The following is a 19,707-nucleotide window of genomic DNA, read 5'->3' as shown; positions in this document are numbered from 1 at the left end:
CAGTTACTGATAGAGCTGCCCAGACCCCAAGAGATCTAGCTGTTGGGCAGCCTGTCCATAACCCTAAAGAGGGAAAGTCTCTGTGGAGGCCTGTTTGCCTTGAGTGTGTTAGGAAGTACTGATGGGAAAATGGTTAGCACTGTGGTAAGTTCCAATGACCTGAGCAAGCATCACGTGGAAATCTACTGCAGCTACTGTGAATGGGCTGAAGAACAGCACCAAAAGAAGAGGACATGACAAAGTAATGACAAAGTAATCTCTCGGTAAAAAACCCAGGGAGTGGCTGGTTTTTCTTTTCTTTTACTTCTGGCCAACAAGTTAGGTCTCTAGTTCCCCTACATAACTTCTCCCACGTAACTTTTCAGGTAAGGTTAAGTGTCATTTTGAAGGGAGGAAGGGTTGCAACACGATAGTAATGGTGAGAAAACAGTTTATTATTAGATCTGGCTAATTAATCTGTGTTGCACAGTTCTATATTCCTAGATTAACAGTTTAAAAATCCCTGTAGACATCTATGTGAAGAGAAAAATGGACCACAAAATCCATTTATTTTTAATCTATTTATGAGAAAGAATGGACAGAGAATAAGATGAATGAAAACAAAATCACAGCGTACAAAAAGTTCATGAGACACAACAATAGTTGTTCAGGCAGAAGCCATAAAGATGCAGAAAGGGAGTTACACAGTGGATTTACTCCAAAGAACCTTGAAGAGATTTTTAGTATAAAACTTACAATTGAGAGAGATTTATTGTGCATATAGAGCAAGTAATTTGCATCTTATTCCCTTCTTTATCTTCAGTAAATAATAATCCTGCTGAGTAACAGGATTATTATCTGGAAAAATGCAACAATTACAAAATAAAATTTCTTGTACAAATATTTTGCGCTCTTCCAGTAAAGCAGCTAATTCCTTATCTCTTCGCTAAAATAAAGCTCAGCCAACTGGCAAGACTTACCCCAAAGCATACAGAACTGTATCACTGGTTCTAATGTTTTACTTTTAAGTCTAGATATGCAATCTGGGATCAGTCCAGCATAAAAGGAAAAAAACAGATCTACCATGAGCAAATAGGAACAACAACAACAACAATAACCAGGAGAAACAACCAGAGACTGTAGCCTATGCAAGTATTTAAAAAATAAGTACTATATTTAGAATTCTTAAAGGTACAGAAGAGCTAGTATAACAGAAAAAAAGAAAAAGAAAAAAAGGAATAGGAAAGAAAAAGATACACAACACAGGGGTAAGAAAACAGAAAAAAAAAAGATAAATACTGATTGTTAAAGTAATCTTTCAAAAGGCAAAACCAAACCAAACCAAACTCTGAAAGCACAGATAATGTGTTGGGTTTTTTTCTCCCTTAAAGTACAGACTGAGAAGAGAATCCAGGATGTCCAATATCTCAGGCTAATGAATCTTTAAGAAAATAGGGAAAAATCAACCAAGAAATAATAAGAAAATTGTCCAGGACTGAAAACATGAATTTCATGCTTGGTATGTTCACCAATCATCACAGTAAATGAAAAAAGATGCAGCATTTAGATGTATTAATAAAATATTAGAATACTTTGAAAAATAGTAAAACAATGGAGCTTAAATATCTGTGAAAGAAAAATATGAGAGGCTGGGAAGGTGGCTCAGAGGTAGAGTGCTTGCCTTGCATGTCTGAGGCCCTGGGTTCGATTCTTCAGCACCACATAAAGCAAAAAGAAAAAAGCTGGAAGTGGTGCTGTGGCTCAAGTGGTAGAGCGCTAGCCTTGACCCAAAGAGCTGAGGGATAGCACCCAGGCCCAGAGTTCAGGCCTCACGACCAGACCCACCCCCCCAAAAAAAGAAAAATCTGAGAAAGTAAGAACTAGAAGGACATTAATTTTTCAACAGAACTGGATTCAGGAATAACATCTTTTAAGTTTTATAAGCCAGAATTTCTATTCTCAGCTAAGCAATCAACTAAACTGAGGGTAGAAAACATACCCCTTAAAATGCAGATAATAAAATTATATTCTACACAGTTCTTTTGAGACAAACCCAGCAGGGAAAATGGCAATAAACCAAGCAAAAAATAGAAGGCATTTCTGGGGATTTAGTCTGATGACATGCTTTTATGGTCACAGCTACTTGGGAAACAAAGATTGAGAAGATTTAGTGTCAAGGCAACTAAGTTAATGAGATCCCTAACCCCAATCTCAACCAATAAACTGAGCATGGTGGCAGGCATCTATAAGCTAAGCTAAGCAGAAGACAAAAGTAGTAGGATCATAGTTTGAGGTCAGACTCAGGTAAAAATGTGTGATCCTATCCCAAAAATAATGGAAAGAACGGCTTGGGGTGTGGTAGAATGCCTGCCTAGCAAGTTGTTCAAACTTTAGTCCTACCTCCTCCCCTCTAAAAAAGGATATCCACGAATGACAGCTTCAACCCAAGACAAGATCAAAAGGAAATGCCCCAGTGTTAACAGCTGGGCACGGAACACACAGGATTCTGAGACAAGAATGACTTAGTGGATAAATACATTTTGGTTCATAGAGCAACAACAAAGAATTATAACATCCATTCACATAAAAGTCAAGTAAAGAGAAAAAGAAAATCAAAAACAAAAAACCTCTATGGGTTGCTGGGTGGAGGGAAGACTATTCATGAAGTTGAACCAACTGAAAATAAAGTTATCTTTGTATCTTAAGAGTAGTCAAAACACATGAGACAGCTTTGTCTTAAGTCTTGTCTTGAACTCAAGGAATTCTCCTGTGTCAGCATCTTGAGTAGCTGGGACTATAATACTATGCCATCATGCTGAGGTATATGTGTTTAGTTTTAAAACTTTTTATTCAAATGGTACTCACTAGACATTACATTGAAAATGAGCTACTCAACTTATAGGTGGGAATGGGAAGGAAAAACTGGGAGAGTGTGAGGAGGGATGACATTGTCCAAAAATAAAAGTACTCTTTACCTGACTAACCCTCTGTACATCACTTTATAATAACAATAATTTTTTTTTTTTTTGGGGTCCAGTCGTGGGGCTTGTACTCTGGGCCTGAGTGCTGTCCCTCAGCTCTTCAGCTCAAGGCTAGCACTCTACCACGTGAGCCACAGCACCACTTCTGGCTTTTTTCTTTTTGCTTATGTGGTGCTGAGGAATCGAACCCAGGGCCTCAGGCATGCAAGGCAAGCACTCTACCACTGAGCCAACTTCCCAGCCCCAACAATAATTTTTTTTTTAAAAATAAAGAGTAGTCAAAATAAAATTATCTTTATATCTTAAGAGTAGTAAGAAAGTCAATAGTTAAATCAGAACTGGATAAAGCAGGAAATAGCAGAATAAACACACTAAGAAGAGATATGGAAAACTACCAAAAGAAACAGCAAGAAGAATGAAAAGCAAATGTTCTGCTAAGTGGGTCAGATGTAGTCTAGAAAGACAGGCCATTATTTTTTCCATGATATGTCTTTAAGAATTAGTTGCTAAATGTATTATGCACATACTAGTTGATAAAAATAAACTTTTTTCTTTTTTTCACATTTAAACCTTAAAATACTCTGGTCAAAGTGAAGTTTTATTTTGTTAACTACTTATCTGAATTCAGTAATTGGCAGGGTGGACAACGGAAAGGAAAAGTTTTAACCTGAGGGGCTGTAAGTACACCAGAGGGTACACAAGCTTATTCTCCAAACTGCTGGTAAGTTTAGCAACAGGCTGCTTATTTACTGATGATTAAATCTTAAAAAGAATGTTGCCTTTCATAGGGGAAATATAGGCCTTAAGAGATCCAAAAGAATAGTGTGTTAAAGGGGAAGCCCAAAAAAGGGACTTACAAAGGCAACACTGGCTTATAGCAAAGGCTTATGCATCCCAGAGCCAAGAGACAAATGTGTAGTTATCACCACAATGTCAATGATACCATTCTAATTCCAGTCTAATCATATTTCTATCATTTTATTTTCCACATATGCAAAAAAAAGGCAAAAAAGGCAAAAATCATGCGTGCTTGATTTCCTTAATGGCTATACCTCTCATGAATACTATCTCATTTATACTATCTCATTTTACTTATCAATCTGTGCTTTTAATGAATGGTATCTGCTGTGGAGGACAAACTGCTCTTAATGTGCAATCAAAATTTAGGAATATGACCTTGCAGGACTGAGAGACAGACCTAAGCTATTGCCACACTGACTAAGTGTGTATCTGAGGATTTAGTAGGCTTTCTCCTTTGACTCTTTGCATTTAACTCTAATATTTTTAGGTTAAATAGTCTTGGAGAGTTAATTGCTATCAGCTACAACAAATACAGGTATGGGATTACTGAATTTTTCAAGTGTTGCTTCTCCTCTATTTACTTATAATCAAATTTTAATTTACTTAAAATAACAAGTAATAAGAATTCCTCTACCTCCATGCCCACACTCTTTCCTGACAATAAACAGAAAACACACAACACTTACATGGCACTGTAGTTCCAAATCTACTGGGATTCAGTACTATGAACCTGTTTTTCAAGCTTCGTCTGCCCACACCCTGAGCTCCTATCAATACTAGCGTTTTTCTCTGGAAGGGGGGCATTTTGGCAACCTCTTCATATATCTGGATTTCATGACGATCAAATTCTAAATGAGAAACAAAACAGAAAAAATTAGTTTGTTTCCTTTTCTATACATGAAAAGAGTTCTGCTATTTTGATAATGGTTTCCTTGTCTTGATTGTTAAGTATCACTTCACATGAAGCCCTAATCAGTTTTTGTAAATTTGGTGAGGTACAATAAATTTTATCTTCAGGTTTATATACTTGCTTCCATGCCCTTGCCCTTAAAATTTTATCTAATCAAGGTAGAAAAAATCTCCATGTTTTATCCTAATTTACTAAATACTCTAGTCATTCACAGCTCCTTATTATCAATATATACAAATAAAATACAGAACATCTTATGAGGGTTACTCTAAAAAGCATCTATTGAGCCTGAAGGACAAGAGCATACTTACGCTGCACAAATGAGTATGTCCTTCTGAAATATTGTAAAAAATGTGTACAAACAGCATACTGGTATCATCTTCTTTAATACTAGTCTTTTCTAATTAAAAAAATATTCCATTCTTTAGTTTATTAACAGTGTAGAACTGAAATATTTTATTTTATTTATTTATTTATTTTTATTTTTTTATTGTGAAAATACTGTACAGAGGGGTTACAATTACATGGGCAAGATAATGAGTACATTTCTTATCAAGCATTGTAGCCTCCTCCTTTGTTTCCCCTTCCCATTTTAATTTGGTGATTTCCACAATTATCTCCTTCCTCTTTTCCTCCTCTCCCTCCCTCTTCCTCTTCTCCTCCCTCTCCTTTTTATCCTTCCTATTTGAGACAGATTCTAATTTTAAGCTATACCCTTACCTCCTTGGTCTGTGGTTTTAATTTTTTTAAAATGACTTTTCAAGTTTTAAGTATAATTGACAAATAGGAATGGATATACTTAAAAACTATACAACTTGATGTTCTAACGTATGAATGCACTGCGATCTTATAAACAAGATTATTAACGTATTACCTTACATGGTTACTATTTCCTTCTTTTAAAAAAAAATCTTAAAAATATATACACCAAAAAATTTAAGAAAGAATCCTATGAGACTAAGATTCCTTTGGTCTAGTACTATTTTTCCAAAAGTTGCATAAACAATGCTATGGGACCGCTGTCCTTAATCATAATTAAAATTATTCATAAAGGCATCCTGTCCTTTAGTAATGGCACATAAAATTACTATTTCAAAATTCTCTGAAAAAATAGTTTCACTCAATAGCCAGGATGGAAACAATCCAGATGTCCCACCACAGATGGATGGATTCAAAAATTGTGGTATCTATACACAAAGGAATATTATGCAGCCATTAGAAAGGACAAAATAATGGCATTTGCAGGGAAATGGATGGAACTAGAAGAAATCATGTTTAGTGAGGTTAGCCAAGAGGAATGAGACAAATGGCACATGGTCTCCCTGATAAGTGGATGTTAAATCCAAAACGTAAGGTGATATGACAAAATTAACAAGGCTTAAGAAACAAAGGACTTCCACTCATCTGGTGGAATCACTACTAAATAACCCCACGATGCTGATCACATATATGGTATGTATGTGCACACCAGAGGGGAACCAGGAGAACGACACAGAACTAGAGGGAATCAGGGAAAAACATACAACAGCAGGACCCATCAACTGCACTAGACATTGATCAAAATGAACTAAGCAACTTAATGGCAGTGATGGGAGGGAGGGAACTAGTGGGAAAGAGGGAACAGCTGATGCTATGCAAAAGAAATGTCCATATCACCCAATGTGGAAGAAATAACTGTATCACAAGGCTCATAGAACTCATAAATGTTATAGACCACAATAGACAATCTGCCCCATGAAAGCTAGAATATGTTTGTGACTTTAACTAAGCATCACTATCCCACAATACTGTGAAATTTGGGAAATTATGTAATCACTTAATCACAATAAAGAATTTGAAAAAATAAAAGAATAAATTCATATGAAAATGTGAAAAAAATAGTTTCAGTATTTACTACAGTGTCTTACACTGAACAAGCATAAATCCTAACCAAGTTATTTTGTTAACTATATTCACAAAATAAGGCACATGCAGTATTACACAGTATCAGTATAACATTATATTTCACTATTTTCTTGAGATTAAAGGTCGTCCTATGTAACCTAGGTTGGCTTCAAACTTGAGATTTAAATAATTTATCTTATATTTTACAATGTGTTCATATGCCACACTTGCAACTGGGTACAAATCTAAAATGTATTATTTTAAATTTTTATTAAATTATGTATTTAGAGTTTGTACCATTTAAATTGATGATATAAAGCTACTTAGACCACTCAAAAGAACATTTAAAAGTACTTAAAACCTACCTGCATTTCTGGTCGTGAGATACATCATCTTTTTCTTTTTTTTGCTACTTATGGTTCCACAGAAAGGTCCTGAGGATAAGACCAATATAGTTTAAGCAATCTATCAAAAATATGATAAACGATATGTTATGGGGGCAGAATGCCTAAGCTCCCGAGGATAGCAGGGTACTGAGGTTACTCCACCAGTAGGCAGAAAGGATAAAAAAGATGTTTCAAGATGGGCACATAAGGTGCTATCAGGAGCGCACACACACAAACATACACACACAGTTTCAGGAAAGAAAGTAGATAGGAGGGGCAATATCTACTTATGTTTTAAAGAAATGCATTTGTATATTTAGACAAAGAAAGGTGAATACTAAATACTAAACACTAAAATGTGTGGACTTCATTACCTGAATTGTCCCAGTCTCTTCTAACAAATGCCTTTCTCTTCTCTTCCAGGAACTGGCTTGGAATGAGACCAGCACTGCCTCCCTCTTTCACATGGCTAGCCTAAAATCAAATTAATGAGTCATATATTTCAGTGACCAAAATTTTAAGACGATATTCTAGTAACAGAACAAGCAATTGTCAGCTTAAAAAAATCACATTTCCTCTTAGAAACAATTGTTAAAAATCCATGGTTAAGCTAGTTTAACACTTGAATTAACTGGCACCTAGGATTCTTTATATACATACATATATAAATATATATATTCTAATAGCAAAGGACTGAAACTATTATGTTATATAGGCTCTGTAAATTACTAAAATTTGAATTATTAAGTTTGTAAAAAGAAAAGGAAGGATTATATGCTTTCTACAATATATGCTAAGCAGACATTTCATCTAATACTGTTAATAAGATATGTACTAGGAACCTAGATCTCACTATTACTGGTATTTCCTGGGGACAAATAACGAAAAACGCCAATGCTGGGAGGACAGTGTAGAGGTTAGCTTTTTCTTTTCTTTTTTCCTATTTTCTTGAGACAAAGTCTTACTATGTAACTAAGGTTTTGGCCTTTAATTTGAATTCCAGCCTCTACCAAGTGCTAGAATTATAGGCATGTACCACCAGGCCTAGCTTAGAGTGTAAATTTTTATTATCCTAAGAGAAATCTAGATATTTTAGGAGGTAGTAAAATCAAATAGCCAAAACTTCTTCTAGTGCCAAAATATTTTTAAATAAAACTAAAGTGATAGTTACTGACTGCTAGAGAACTGATTGTTAGAGGTTTAAATTAGTGTCTTTATCCTTAACAACTGGCATAGAAAATCTGGTCTTATTTGTAGCAATCCTGAACACTAGAATTAAAGCAAAAGGCTATCAAAATGGAGATAATACTGACTTAGAAGAGAAAACAAAGCAATGGCATTTACAGAAAATGAAAAAAGGGAAAACTGGGGAAAAAAATCAAAATAGCCATAGAAAGCAGATTTTAACAAAGAGAGTATTAAGAAATTCAGTGGAAAGCTATCAAAATTATGAACTCCAATTTGCCTACTTGTTCATTTTTGTACCAATATGGTCTTAAGATGTACTAGTAAGACTCTCCTCAATATGGGAATCATTTCCCCTTAGAGGTCAACATACAATAGGAGGCTGAGACCTGGCGACTGACACTCAAAAAGCCAGCCAAGGGAGGAAAGTATTTGAGACTGTTATCTCCAATTTATGACCAGAAAACTGCAAGTGATACTGTGGCTCAAAGTGGTAGAGTGCTAGCCTTGAACAAAGAGCTCAGGGAAAGCGAGCAGGCCCTGAGTTCAAGCCCCATGACCAACAAAAACACGGAAAAAAATTAGTATGTAACATAATAGTGCTAACATGAGTTGCCAGAACCTCAGTTAATTCTGAAGTTTTGTGTTAGGTCCTTGGTCCTTCCTTCTTACATCTTATTCTCTAATGATACTACCATTTGTTTTGATAGTTTAAAAGATTACAGATTTTGTTATTACCAGTTTCTCCAATTCTAAATATTGTAGTTATTTGATGATATGAACAAATACAAAAACAATGGGAAGAAGTGGGTAGATTTAAGGGCTTGAAAAATTATGCTTTACTTGCCATGAACGTACACACACAAGATAAAGACTGCTGTGTCTACTATAACAAATTCTTAGTTAAAACAAACCAAAACCAAACATTGACAAACATTGACCCCAAGCAGGTTCTTCTTGTCTGATACCATATTTTAACGCAATCATCCATGTGTAAGAATCAATTAGTCTAATGCCTAAACCAAGGGGATAGTACCACAGGTGGGTTAATTCTGCATTTATTAACAGCTACTCACAAATTCCCTCTCAATTTGGTCTTCTGTCATCAAAATTAGTAGCCATGAAGCAGGAGCTGTTCATGCGGGAAAAATCATTGGAACAAATGCTAATACCTTCTTCCTGTATATTCAGATACTGGCCAGATCTAAGATTAAAAATAGAAAAGCAGTTGAGGAACTTTTGAGAAGCATACTAACCTGCCACCAATTTGGATCTTCTCTGTTTACAATCTGAAGAATTTCTCCTTTGGAAAACTTCAGTCCTGCTTCTTTGCAGGGTATCAGGTTATCATTGTATGGATTATAATCAAAATGACACTTCACAAATACCTAAAACACACAGCACAATGAAAAGTACCACACTTGTATCATTTGCCATTGGATTTTAAAATCCTTTTCAAGTCACTGTGATTATATATAGTACTTCAGATAAACAACTATTTCTCACAAATAAAAAATCAAATTGTTAGAATATTAATAGAATTTGGCATTACCAAATAAGAAGCACTAATGCTTTGTTTGTTTGTATTTTAAATTCTCATCTTTAATCAACAGTTTGATAATCATTCTAATCCATCATTCTTTTACCTTCCGCAGCCTTCTCACTTGATTTTCCAACCAACTGCATACTTTTTAATATAAATAAATACACTTTCCAACTAACATCCTATAATATATGTAACTAATATAAGGCAGGAATTTCAGATATGTTAGGTGAAGGTAACCTGAATCCAAAATCAAACATATAAGTTCATATGTAATCAGACCTGAAATATATTTAATAACCTTTAGAAAAAGTTAAAAACTCAACTTTCCCCTCTAGTAATACTTTTAAAGATTTTTACTGGCTAAAATATAAAAACAACCTGTTGAACTCATTCTGATTTTCATAATTTAAATTTAAATAACAGCATTAAATTAGTGAAGACAAATACTAAAGACTTACAAATATTTTCCAATTTCAAGTCATTTAAACATTTCCATCTTTCAGTCTTATTTATTAATAAAAGTAAAATTAAAATCAGTCACAACTGTTATTTCAGATCTCCAATATCTGGAATATTTTGCTTATTCACTTTAACTGAATCCTACTTAAGTGCTGTCAACATTTGATGGCAAACTGTTGGAATTAACCTGGATTCACATGTATTCATAAAAATTCAAATTTTATCTTTTAAAGAACACTCACAATTAATCAGCAAGTAAATTTTAGTATGCAGGAAAGTACACAATTAGTCAAACTAACAATGTTATTTGCATATTTATCACACTTCTATAACTAATCAAACAATCTATTCAAACAGCATAAGCAGATACAGTGCATTATTAGTATAATGAAAACTGATGACCAATGCCTTGTGAAATTATTTAAAAGTACAGTCTGGGTGCATGTTATAAAATTTTAGTTATTTACAATTAAATGATTCTAACAAAAAAAATTGTGAAGTTTTACAGTTACTTTGAAAAGGGTAAAAAAAAAAATGAATGCTTAAAACAACCAGTAGGCCAATAATTGTTTCCCAATATATAGTTTCAGAAATATCTACTAAGCAAGCATACAAACAATATTAAAATTGCTAAAATGTGATAGTTGGCTAATTTCACAGTAGCATGCAGGTTCAATGTTTTGACAGTGAGAAAAATCCAAAATAACTAAGTCTAATCAATGTAAATTTAGTTGACTAATAAGACAAGAAAACTGAATACCGGAGATTTTTTTGGAATATCATACCTGCCGGACGCGTGCTGGTTGCCTCTCCATATTGATGCAACTCTAGAAATATATATTTTAATTGCATAAATAAAGCCAGATTTTTAAATTATAATAAACTAAGATATAAATTACTGGCCCATTGTATCTTACACACTTGTATTACTACTCTCATTTAGACAGAGATATAGTGAAATGGTGGTTGAATTCAATTGTAATATCAATGTACACATGTGAAAATGGAAACAAGTAACCTGATATGTGGGAGGGTGGGGACAGACAGAGGGGGCAGAATGATGGAGGGGTGGTACTGATCAAGATGCTCTAGTTCACAAATCAACAATGTTGAACTAAAATCCTTTTGTACTATTTAATGAAAAATAAAATTTGAAATTAAAAAAATCTACCTCCCTACAATTGTCCCAAGGTTATGATGCCTGCAAATTGTAAATAACAGAAACAAGTTGGAGACATTTGAGATGAGGCAAAGAAAAGGGAGGCATGCAAAGTCATTAAAAAGACCAATACTCGCCTCACTTTGGAAGGTGCACTGATTTGTGGACCATAACTGTGGTCTTGGCTTGGATCTGTTTATCAGTCTTTTTATGTGAGACAAGACATTTTGCAACCATAAAGTTACACATTTTATCTAAATTTCAAATATCAGTTACCTAGCTCCCTTTATATTGTTCAGGACATGTTATTATTTATGAGAATATAAACGACATCTATCATATATAAAAGATTTCAAGAAGAAAAATTATTTATCAACAATTTTTAAAGCACTACCCCTGTGCTCAAAAAACTCAGATTAATCTGGCTTTGCTTTGGTAAATCTATCTGAAAAATCAATTAACCTAACCTTTCACCTTGGAATTTTGTAATGACTTTGAAATAGGAGTTGGCTAGATTTAGTACAATTATGTTTTATGAAGTGTATATTACAGTGTTTCACTATTAGGTTATGAATTGCAATTTCATATTCTTACTAAAGAATGACCAAGAATTTAGAATAGAACAGAAAAGGAAATACAAGTAGTTTGTAAACACACATGTTCAGCCTCACTCAAAAATAGAAAAACTAAAATTATATTAGGATAATGTTTTATTTCCTATCTGATTACAAAAATCAAAATAATTGACATTCTGTAAATAGGACTATGCTATTTTCCTATAGGCACTTTCCTAACAGGCTCTGAAGGACTCACTGAATCTCTTGGGAGGACTATTAGATAATAGGATCATTAAGATTACTAATGCAACCCCCCTAACCTATAATCCATTTCTTAGAATGAATTCAACAGCTATATTACTCAGCTAAGGTGCAAAGTGACTACTTATGAAACTATTAACTACTGAACTATTCCTAATAACTAAAGAAGCAATCTGCTTAAATAGTCAATGCTAAAAAAATGTCCATTTGGAATATTAGGTAGTGATAAGATTCTTAAGCTACATAGCTACTTGAAAAAAGGTTCAAAATAGCATTTACACTATAAAAATTTTTCATGGAATAGGGGAATAAGAATAAAGAAGCTTGGGGCCAGGCACAGGTGGTTCATGCCTATAATCCTAGCTACTCAGGAGGCTGAGATCTGAAAGTCCATGAGACTTATCTCCAATAAACCACTAGAAAACCAGAAATGGAGCTGTGGTTCAAGTGGTAGAATACTTGCCTTGAGCTGAAGAATGCAGGGACAGTGCCCAAGCCCAGAGTTCAAGCCCCATGACTGGCACTCCCCCCACACACACACCAAAAAAAAGAAGCTTTGGAAGAGAAACTAGTATCATATTTTCTTTTTTCTTACTGGGACAGCGAAGACGAGGTTGTACTAGAAAAGAATCAGATATTTTTTGATATCTGAATCATGGGATTCACTTATTCAAAATTAATATCATTATAGTAATAATAATTAAAAAAAACTCTTCTTTCAGACTTAGATGAAGTATCAAGGACCTTCTCACCTAAGATATCTAAAAAGTTGACCTTTGTACATATAAAACAATATGTCTGAAGACTATAGATCCAAGATCAGATAAGGCAAACATGGAATCAAGCAAGATGAGCCATGCTGAGAAAAGTTTCCAGGTTACAACTCAGGAAGAAAAAAATCATGTTGCAACCTGGTGAGCTTCAAATTGAGAAAATGAACTGGGAGACCAAGGAGGTTCAGGTGGCCACAGTACATGGAACAGTAGTACCAGTGAGGAAAGTTTCAGAGACAGTGAGAAACACGGGGACTTAGTTCAGCTGTGCACTGATTGATCACAGAGCTCTTTCCTCATGACACTTTAAGAATCACTTGAGGAAGTGGCGCTGTAGCTCAAGTGGTAGAGCGCTCGCCTTGAGCTGAAGAGCTGAAGGACAGTGCCCAGGCCCAGAGTTCAAGCCCCATGGCCGACCAAAAAAAAAAAAAAGTAATTTTGGGTTGGGAAGGTGGCTCAGTGGTAGAGCACTTGCCTTGTATGCTCGAGGCCCTGGGTTCAATTCCTCAGCACCACATAAGAAAAAAGCTAGAAGTGTCGCTGTCGCTCAAGTGGTAGAGCGCTAGCCTTGAGCTGAAGAGCTGAGGGACAGCGCCCAGGGCTGGAGTTCAGGCCCCACGACCGGACCCCCCCCCCCCAAAAAAAAAAAAAAAAAAAAGAATCACTTGAGCTGGGCGCCAGTGGCCTACATGGAACAGTAGTACCAGTGAGGAAAGTTTCAGAGACAGTGAGAAACACAGGGACTCTTAGTTCAGCTGTGCACTGATTGATCACAGAGCTCTTTCCTCATGACACTTTAAGAATCACTTGAGCTGGGCACCGGTGGCTTATGCCTGTAATCGTAGCTACTCAGGAGGCTGAGATCTGAGGATTGCAGTTCAAAGCCAGCCCAGGCAGGAAAGTCCGTGAGATTCTTATCTTCAATAAACCACTAGAAAACCTGTGGCTCAAGCAGTAGAGTGCTCGCCTTGAGCTGAAGAGCGCAGGGAGAGCGCCCAAGCCCAGAGTTCAAGCCCCATGACCGACCAAAAAAAAAAAAAAAAAAGAATCACTTGAAAGTCTTAATAGGGAAACAATCAGGTCATGTAGGTTAAGAACATCTCCTCTTTATACCAGGTTGAATAGAAAAACCTCCTAATTCATGATATTGAGTAGAGGCACTTTGAAAGTTTATGCCCTAGACTTCCCCTGCTGTGGTATTAAAGTTTAAGGAGCTAGATCTCAAAGATGAAACTTTTCCCAAGTAAACTAACTGAATCTTAGGATGAAGCTTAAGAATCCTAATTAAAAAATAGCCAGCACTCAACTCAGCTAGGCATGGTGGTTCACATTTATAATCCTAGTCCTCAGCATACTTAGGCAGATGGATCTTGAGTTCAAAGCTAGCCTGAGCTAGGGAACTACCTCAAAACAAACAAAAAAGACTCAATCTGAACTTAAATAAACCAAAATGTCTGATATAAAAGCAAGCAGGCAAGCACAAAAACACACATTAAAAAAATCAGGTGCAATTTTACTAACTATATTTCTTTTGCAAATTGCAGAAGAAAGATGAGTGAACTTTTTTGTTTTTTTTTGAAACAGGTCTTACTAAGTAGCCCAGAATGACCATAAAACTCCCAATCCTGTCTCAGATTTCTGAGTACTGGAATTAGAGGCATGCACTACCATAACCCACTAAAAAACTATCCAACATGGAAAACTAAGCAGAGCTACAGTAAGAATTGGATATCTATGGCAAAAAAAAAAGAGAGAGACAAAGTAAAAATACCAAGTCAGGTATTTTCTTCATGCCTTATATCAAAATGAAGAGTAAATGTATCATATATCTAGAGGTAAAGCACCAACCAACTCATAAAATTATAGAAGAAAATCTTTCTCACATACAATTTCTTATGAAAACACGGTTTATTAAAGGAAAAACTGATCAATTTGTACTTTCTGAATGACACTGATAAAAGAAAGAAATGTCACAGAATGAGAGAATATCTCTGCAAATCACAATACTGATGAAGTACTTGTTATCAGAATACATAAAGAACACTTTAAACAAGAAGACAAACAATTCAATACTCATTACTGAACACAAATATTGAAAATGCTGTAAATTAAAATCACAATAATACTGTGTATTTACTGTAATACTAAAAGACCGATAATACTAACTACAATGATGATGTAAAGTGACTCCCTCTCATACAATATCGGTGGGAATGTAAATTGGAAGACCTGTTTTTGAAAATCATTAATTTTTAAAAAAAATTCAACATATATCCACCACAATCATCCAACTTGTATTTACTCAAGAGAATTACATTTAAATGTCTATAGTAAGTTTACTCGTAACAGCTGCAAATTGGTAATAACATTAATCATCAGCTGGTTTACCACAATAACCTAGCTCTTACCATTAATAAGCTACTGCTTTTCTGCCTCAAAGATAGAAAACAAATAGTTGATATAAGCAATAATTTAAAAGTAGTATACTAGGGTCCCTGAATTTTAAATACAAAAGATGGTAGTATATTTCATATTCTACTTAAAAAATTAAAGATAGTAAAAAAGTTGAAATTTTACTTTTTTAGAAGTTGAATCAATTGTTTGTTTCATTGTTTAAAACCTCATCAAAATTCTGAAAGAGATCACCCTCCTTCTGCAGTAGCAAGTGGTGCTTTTCCATCCAGCTTCTGCCAGCGTCCTTAAGCTTGTCAGTGCCAAGATGGTTTAAGATCCTGGGTGACATTTCTGTCAGCTGCTTTGTTTCAGCATGACTGGGAATGGTTTGAGTTTGGTTGCCAGAGATGTCTGAATGCTGCTGGTCTTTATCCCCTTTAACATGAGACACGCTTCATTCCTAATTTCTTTAAGAACTGAAGATTTGTACTGTCATTTACAAAAAAAATACTTTAGGTCTTATCATTTGTGGGCAATTCCTTTTACCAGTGGAAGACTGGGACTGACAGTGGGCAAGTCTCTTGGTTAATGATGTGCTCTTTATTTTGTGGGAAATAGGGCTTCAGCTGGCATTTGAGGTCTCCAGCAGAATAGCAGATCTACTTTCTCATTTTAAAGGGAGAGCTTCTAACATAGGCTACTCCTAAGAATGTCTTCATTTTAGTGTGTTTTTGAAAAAAAAATGTTAAGGAGATTACCTCCTGTTCCTAGTTTATTAATCTTAAAAAAACATGAATAGGTATTAAAATTTATCAAATTCTCTATTGAAGCTATTAATCTGCCTATATATGGATTCTTCTAATGAAAATCTGTGCTAGCATACCTGCAATAAATCCAATTTGGAGATGGTATTATCATTCTCAGATTTGCTGATATTTTATTAGGAATTGTTACATGTATATCCTTGAATGAAAGAGACCTGTCATTTCTTTGGTATCTAGATTTCGATGGTTTTAAAAAATGAGTTAAAAGAATTTCTATTGAGAAAGTTCATGTGCTGGATATCCAGATAGTCAGTTGGTCAGATGGTGGAAAGATGACTGGATCACCACAAGAGCACCTTGTCAATGATTAATTCACTAATGAATTCATATTGAATGAGCTATTAGGAGGTAGGGAAGGCAGGAGGAAACAGGCACTGAGAGCTTGTTCTTGAAGAGTTTATCTTGCCCTGAACTGTTCCTGTTTGACTCTCTGCTTCTGGGCCCCATGAGATGAGCAACTTTGCTCCTTTCATGCCTTTCTGACGTGATGTTTTGTATTACCACAGACCACAATCAATGGTGCCAAAGAATCATGGACTGAAATCTCTCAAACTATGAGGCAAAATAAATCTTTCTTCCTTTTAAATTGTTCTTTCAGGTACTTGTCACAGTGACAGAAAACAAACACCGACCTTAAGCTGATTTACTGACATCCTTTGAAAAACTACCCGAAAAGAATGCTCCAGGCTTCCCTCTGTTCTCACAGCAGTCCGAGCAAGAGATTTGAGAGGCAACATAGAGATACTTACTTTTTCCATGGTCTTTAAAACTCAAATACTACTAAAGTTCATAATTTAATGAATTTTCCATTTGAACTAAGCCCTTAACATGTAATTTGGCCATAACTTTTGCTCTAAGGGGAGACAGTAAAACTAATTTTTTCTTTTTGGTGCCAGTCCTGGGGCTTGAACTCAGGGGCATTTCTCTGAGCTCTCTGAGCTTTTAACTCAAACTTTTTTGTTCAAATGGTGCCACAGCTCCACTTCTGGCTTTTGGTGGTTAACTGGGGATAAAAGACTTTCCTGCTGGGGCTGGCTTCCAACCACAATCCTCAGATCTTAAGTCTCCCAAGAAACTAGGATTATAGGTATGAGCCACTGACACACAGTAAAACCAGCTTTTATTTCTTTCATTATCTTATGGACAAAAGTCCTATTCTTATTATAGGTTTTAGCAGTCTAGGAATAAAATTTTTAATTGAGAGCTTTCTCCTTTGCACTATAAGGAAGAAGCACTATGGCTTCTGATTTTGCCTATGTGTTTCTCTTAAGCTTTGGAGCCATTATTAAGCAAAATAAGGTTAACCTACACTCACATTATCATGATAGACAAAGTGGATAGATACTAAGAGATTAATGGACAGGGGGTGTATATAGCATGGATACACTGGACAAATGATTCACATCCTGAGCAGTACTCAACAATAGTTATTACATTACTCAGAATGGTGTGCAGCTGAAAATTTATGCATTGTTTACCTCAGGAATTTTCCACTTAATAGTTTGACCCCAGAAGGTCAACTGAAACTGAAGAGAGCATCACCATGGGCAATGGTGGGGAGGAGACTATGTACTACACAACAGAGATGCTAGTGAAAGATCTGAAGAGCCTCAATGCCCTTCCTTCCTCACAGGCTCTGTTAATAGGACACTCTTGATTTTCCCAGGACAGTCTTGGTTTATGCCTATGCTCCAACATAATGAGTTCTCCTGTCCATTTTTTAAAAGTCCTACCGTGGATATGTCTTAGCTTATCTTTGGGAGTCTATCTCTGTTCAAGTACCTTTTCTTTTTCCTGGGGCTTCAACTCAAGGCATGGGCACTGTCCTTGAGCTTTTTTGTTGAAGGCTACTACTCTACTAGTTGATCACAGATCTACTTTTGGCTTTTTTGCTGGTTAAATGAGAGTTTCATAAACTTTCCTGCCTGGGCTGGCTTCCTACCATGATCTTCAGATCTCAGCCTCCAGATTAGCTAGGATTATAGGTGTGAGCCATTAGTGCCTGGCTTACCTTTCTCTTTTTAAGGCAGACTAAGCCTGCTACTGCTTCACAGATTTACACAGATACAAATCCCTCTCCTTTCCCAGCTCCAAAGGCTAAGTAAAATACAGAGATTAAGAAATTAGGAGATGGGGAAAATTTTATGCGTATGCCAAGGCTTAAATAAATATCCATACATTTCATGCAACCTCACTCATCAGACACAAAAATCTACCTAGAATCAAAACATTACAAAAATTTATTTTTCCTATAAAGTTCATCATAGCTATGGTATTTCTGGTTTGGACTACAGAGGGTGATGTCTCTATCACTAGAACATTCCCTAGTTCAATTATCTATTTTACCTAAACTACAGGATCAAATGTGTGAAAGACAAGTGTCCAAGATTTTCTTCAATCCATTCTTCCTTCTGGCTTTATTCTTCCATCAGCCTCCTATCACAGGAACACGAATCTAGAAGCCTTAATACATACTTTGAATACCGCATGTTAAAAATGTTCACATGACTAATGAAAAGTTTTAAGGTTTTTCTGATATCTAGCTGTAGACTTCTATAATAACAAGGTTTCTAGTGCTCACAAAGATAGGTCATTATTTCTTTCATAACAGTATTAATTGCTTAAAATTCAAATATTCACTCATGACAAAATAAGCCACTTTAGAATAATTAATTCAGACAGCTGTTCTGATCTTTAGGGGAAAAAAGGCAACTGGTGATTATATCCAATAGAATGATTAAGGGAACAAAAATGTTAGTATGATAAAAAAAATTGATTACCAACCTGTTGAGGAGTAATGGTATCTCTGTAACTTGGTAAAATTTTTAGGGTGACACTTCCACTAATATTTTTCAGTAATTCTTGTAATTCTTTTGGATTATTTCCAACCTCATGGCCATTGACTTCTTTAATGATATCTCCCACATGCAGGAGACCTTGTCGATCTATCATTCCTCCATGAAGGATTCGGGCAATTACTAGATCATTATTTTCAACTCTAAATGTAACACCCTTTAGGAATAAAAATGAAAAAATAAAAGCCATTTATTTTTTATTAAGAATCAATATGTAAATATGCATTAGTACATAAATGCGAATAAAAACCAGGTAACTGAATTGTTCTGACTTTCCTCACGTTTTCTGTGATTATAATTTAATCCCACTGGCTTAGTTTTAACTGGGACAATGTATTATGCCACTCTGTCAAAGGGACTTCCATGGCAGGGATAACCCTAAAAATGAGGCCAATATCAGTATGTAGTCTATCTTCCACAGGATAACATGAAACTTGAGGAGGTAGGTAAAGATATTCTGGCATTTGGATAGGCTTATCCCTGGCTTTTCCTTTTATTTATATCACTGTTCTTTGTTAGGACTCATTAGAAACAGTAAACTTCACTACTCACAGGATCACATTATCCTTTAAATTTTTATAGTAACTTTCGTATTTTGTTACTCTACTAATAAACAAGCAGTTCATTTCTTCAAAGAGTAGAAGAAATGGAATATTAATCTTTTAAACTTTTTGCTACTCAGTTTAATTTTTCACTTTGATTTAGTTTCATTGGCTAAACCAAATTTAAAGACATCAACTATGTATGTATATA

The 19,707-nt window shown here is 35.2% G+C and overlaps 1 protein-coding gene across 2 annotated transcripts in view; it reads right to left on the bottom strand.

The window, feature by feature from the left end:
* The window catches only part of Pals2 (protein associated with LIN7 2, MAGUK family member), a 48,380-nt gene that overhangs the window by 17,212 nt on the left and 11,461 nt on the right, over nt 1-19,707 (bottom strand). Inside the window, exons 4-9 of one of the 2 annotated variants that reach the window (XM_042684971.1) lie at nt 18,884-19,111; nt 10,917-10,958; nt 9,383-9,514; nt 7,316-7,415; nt 6,921-6,989; nt 4,448-4,609 (exon numbers count right to left, since the gene is read on the bottom strand). In XM_042684971.1, the coding sequence (XP_042540905.1) occupies nt 4,448-4,609; nt 6,921-6,989; nt 7,316-7,415; nt 9,383-9,514; nt 10,917-10,958; nt 18,884-19,111 (733 nt within the window). The remainder of the gene's footprint in view (nt 1-4,447; nt 4,610-6,920; nt 6,990-7,315; nt 7,416-9,382; nt 9,515-10,916; nt 10,959-18,883; nt 19,112-19,707) is intronic. The other variant, XM_042684972.1, reaches the window with a different exon arrangement.

The sequence above is a fragment of the Dipodomys spectabilis genome, unplaced genomic scaffold (assembly GCF_019054845.1).
Source record: "Dipodomys spectabilis isolate Male_0828 unplaced genomic scaffold, ASM1905484v1 ptg000092l, whole genome shotgun sequence".
Taxonomy (NCBI): Eukaryota; Metazoa; Chordata; class Mammalia; order Rodentia; family Heteromyidae; genus Dipodomys; species Dipodomys spectabilis.
This window is presented reverse-complemented; position numbering and strand designations above follow the sequence as displayed.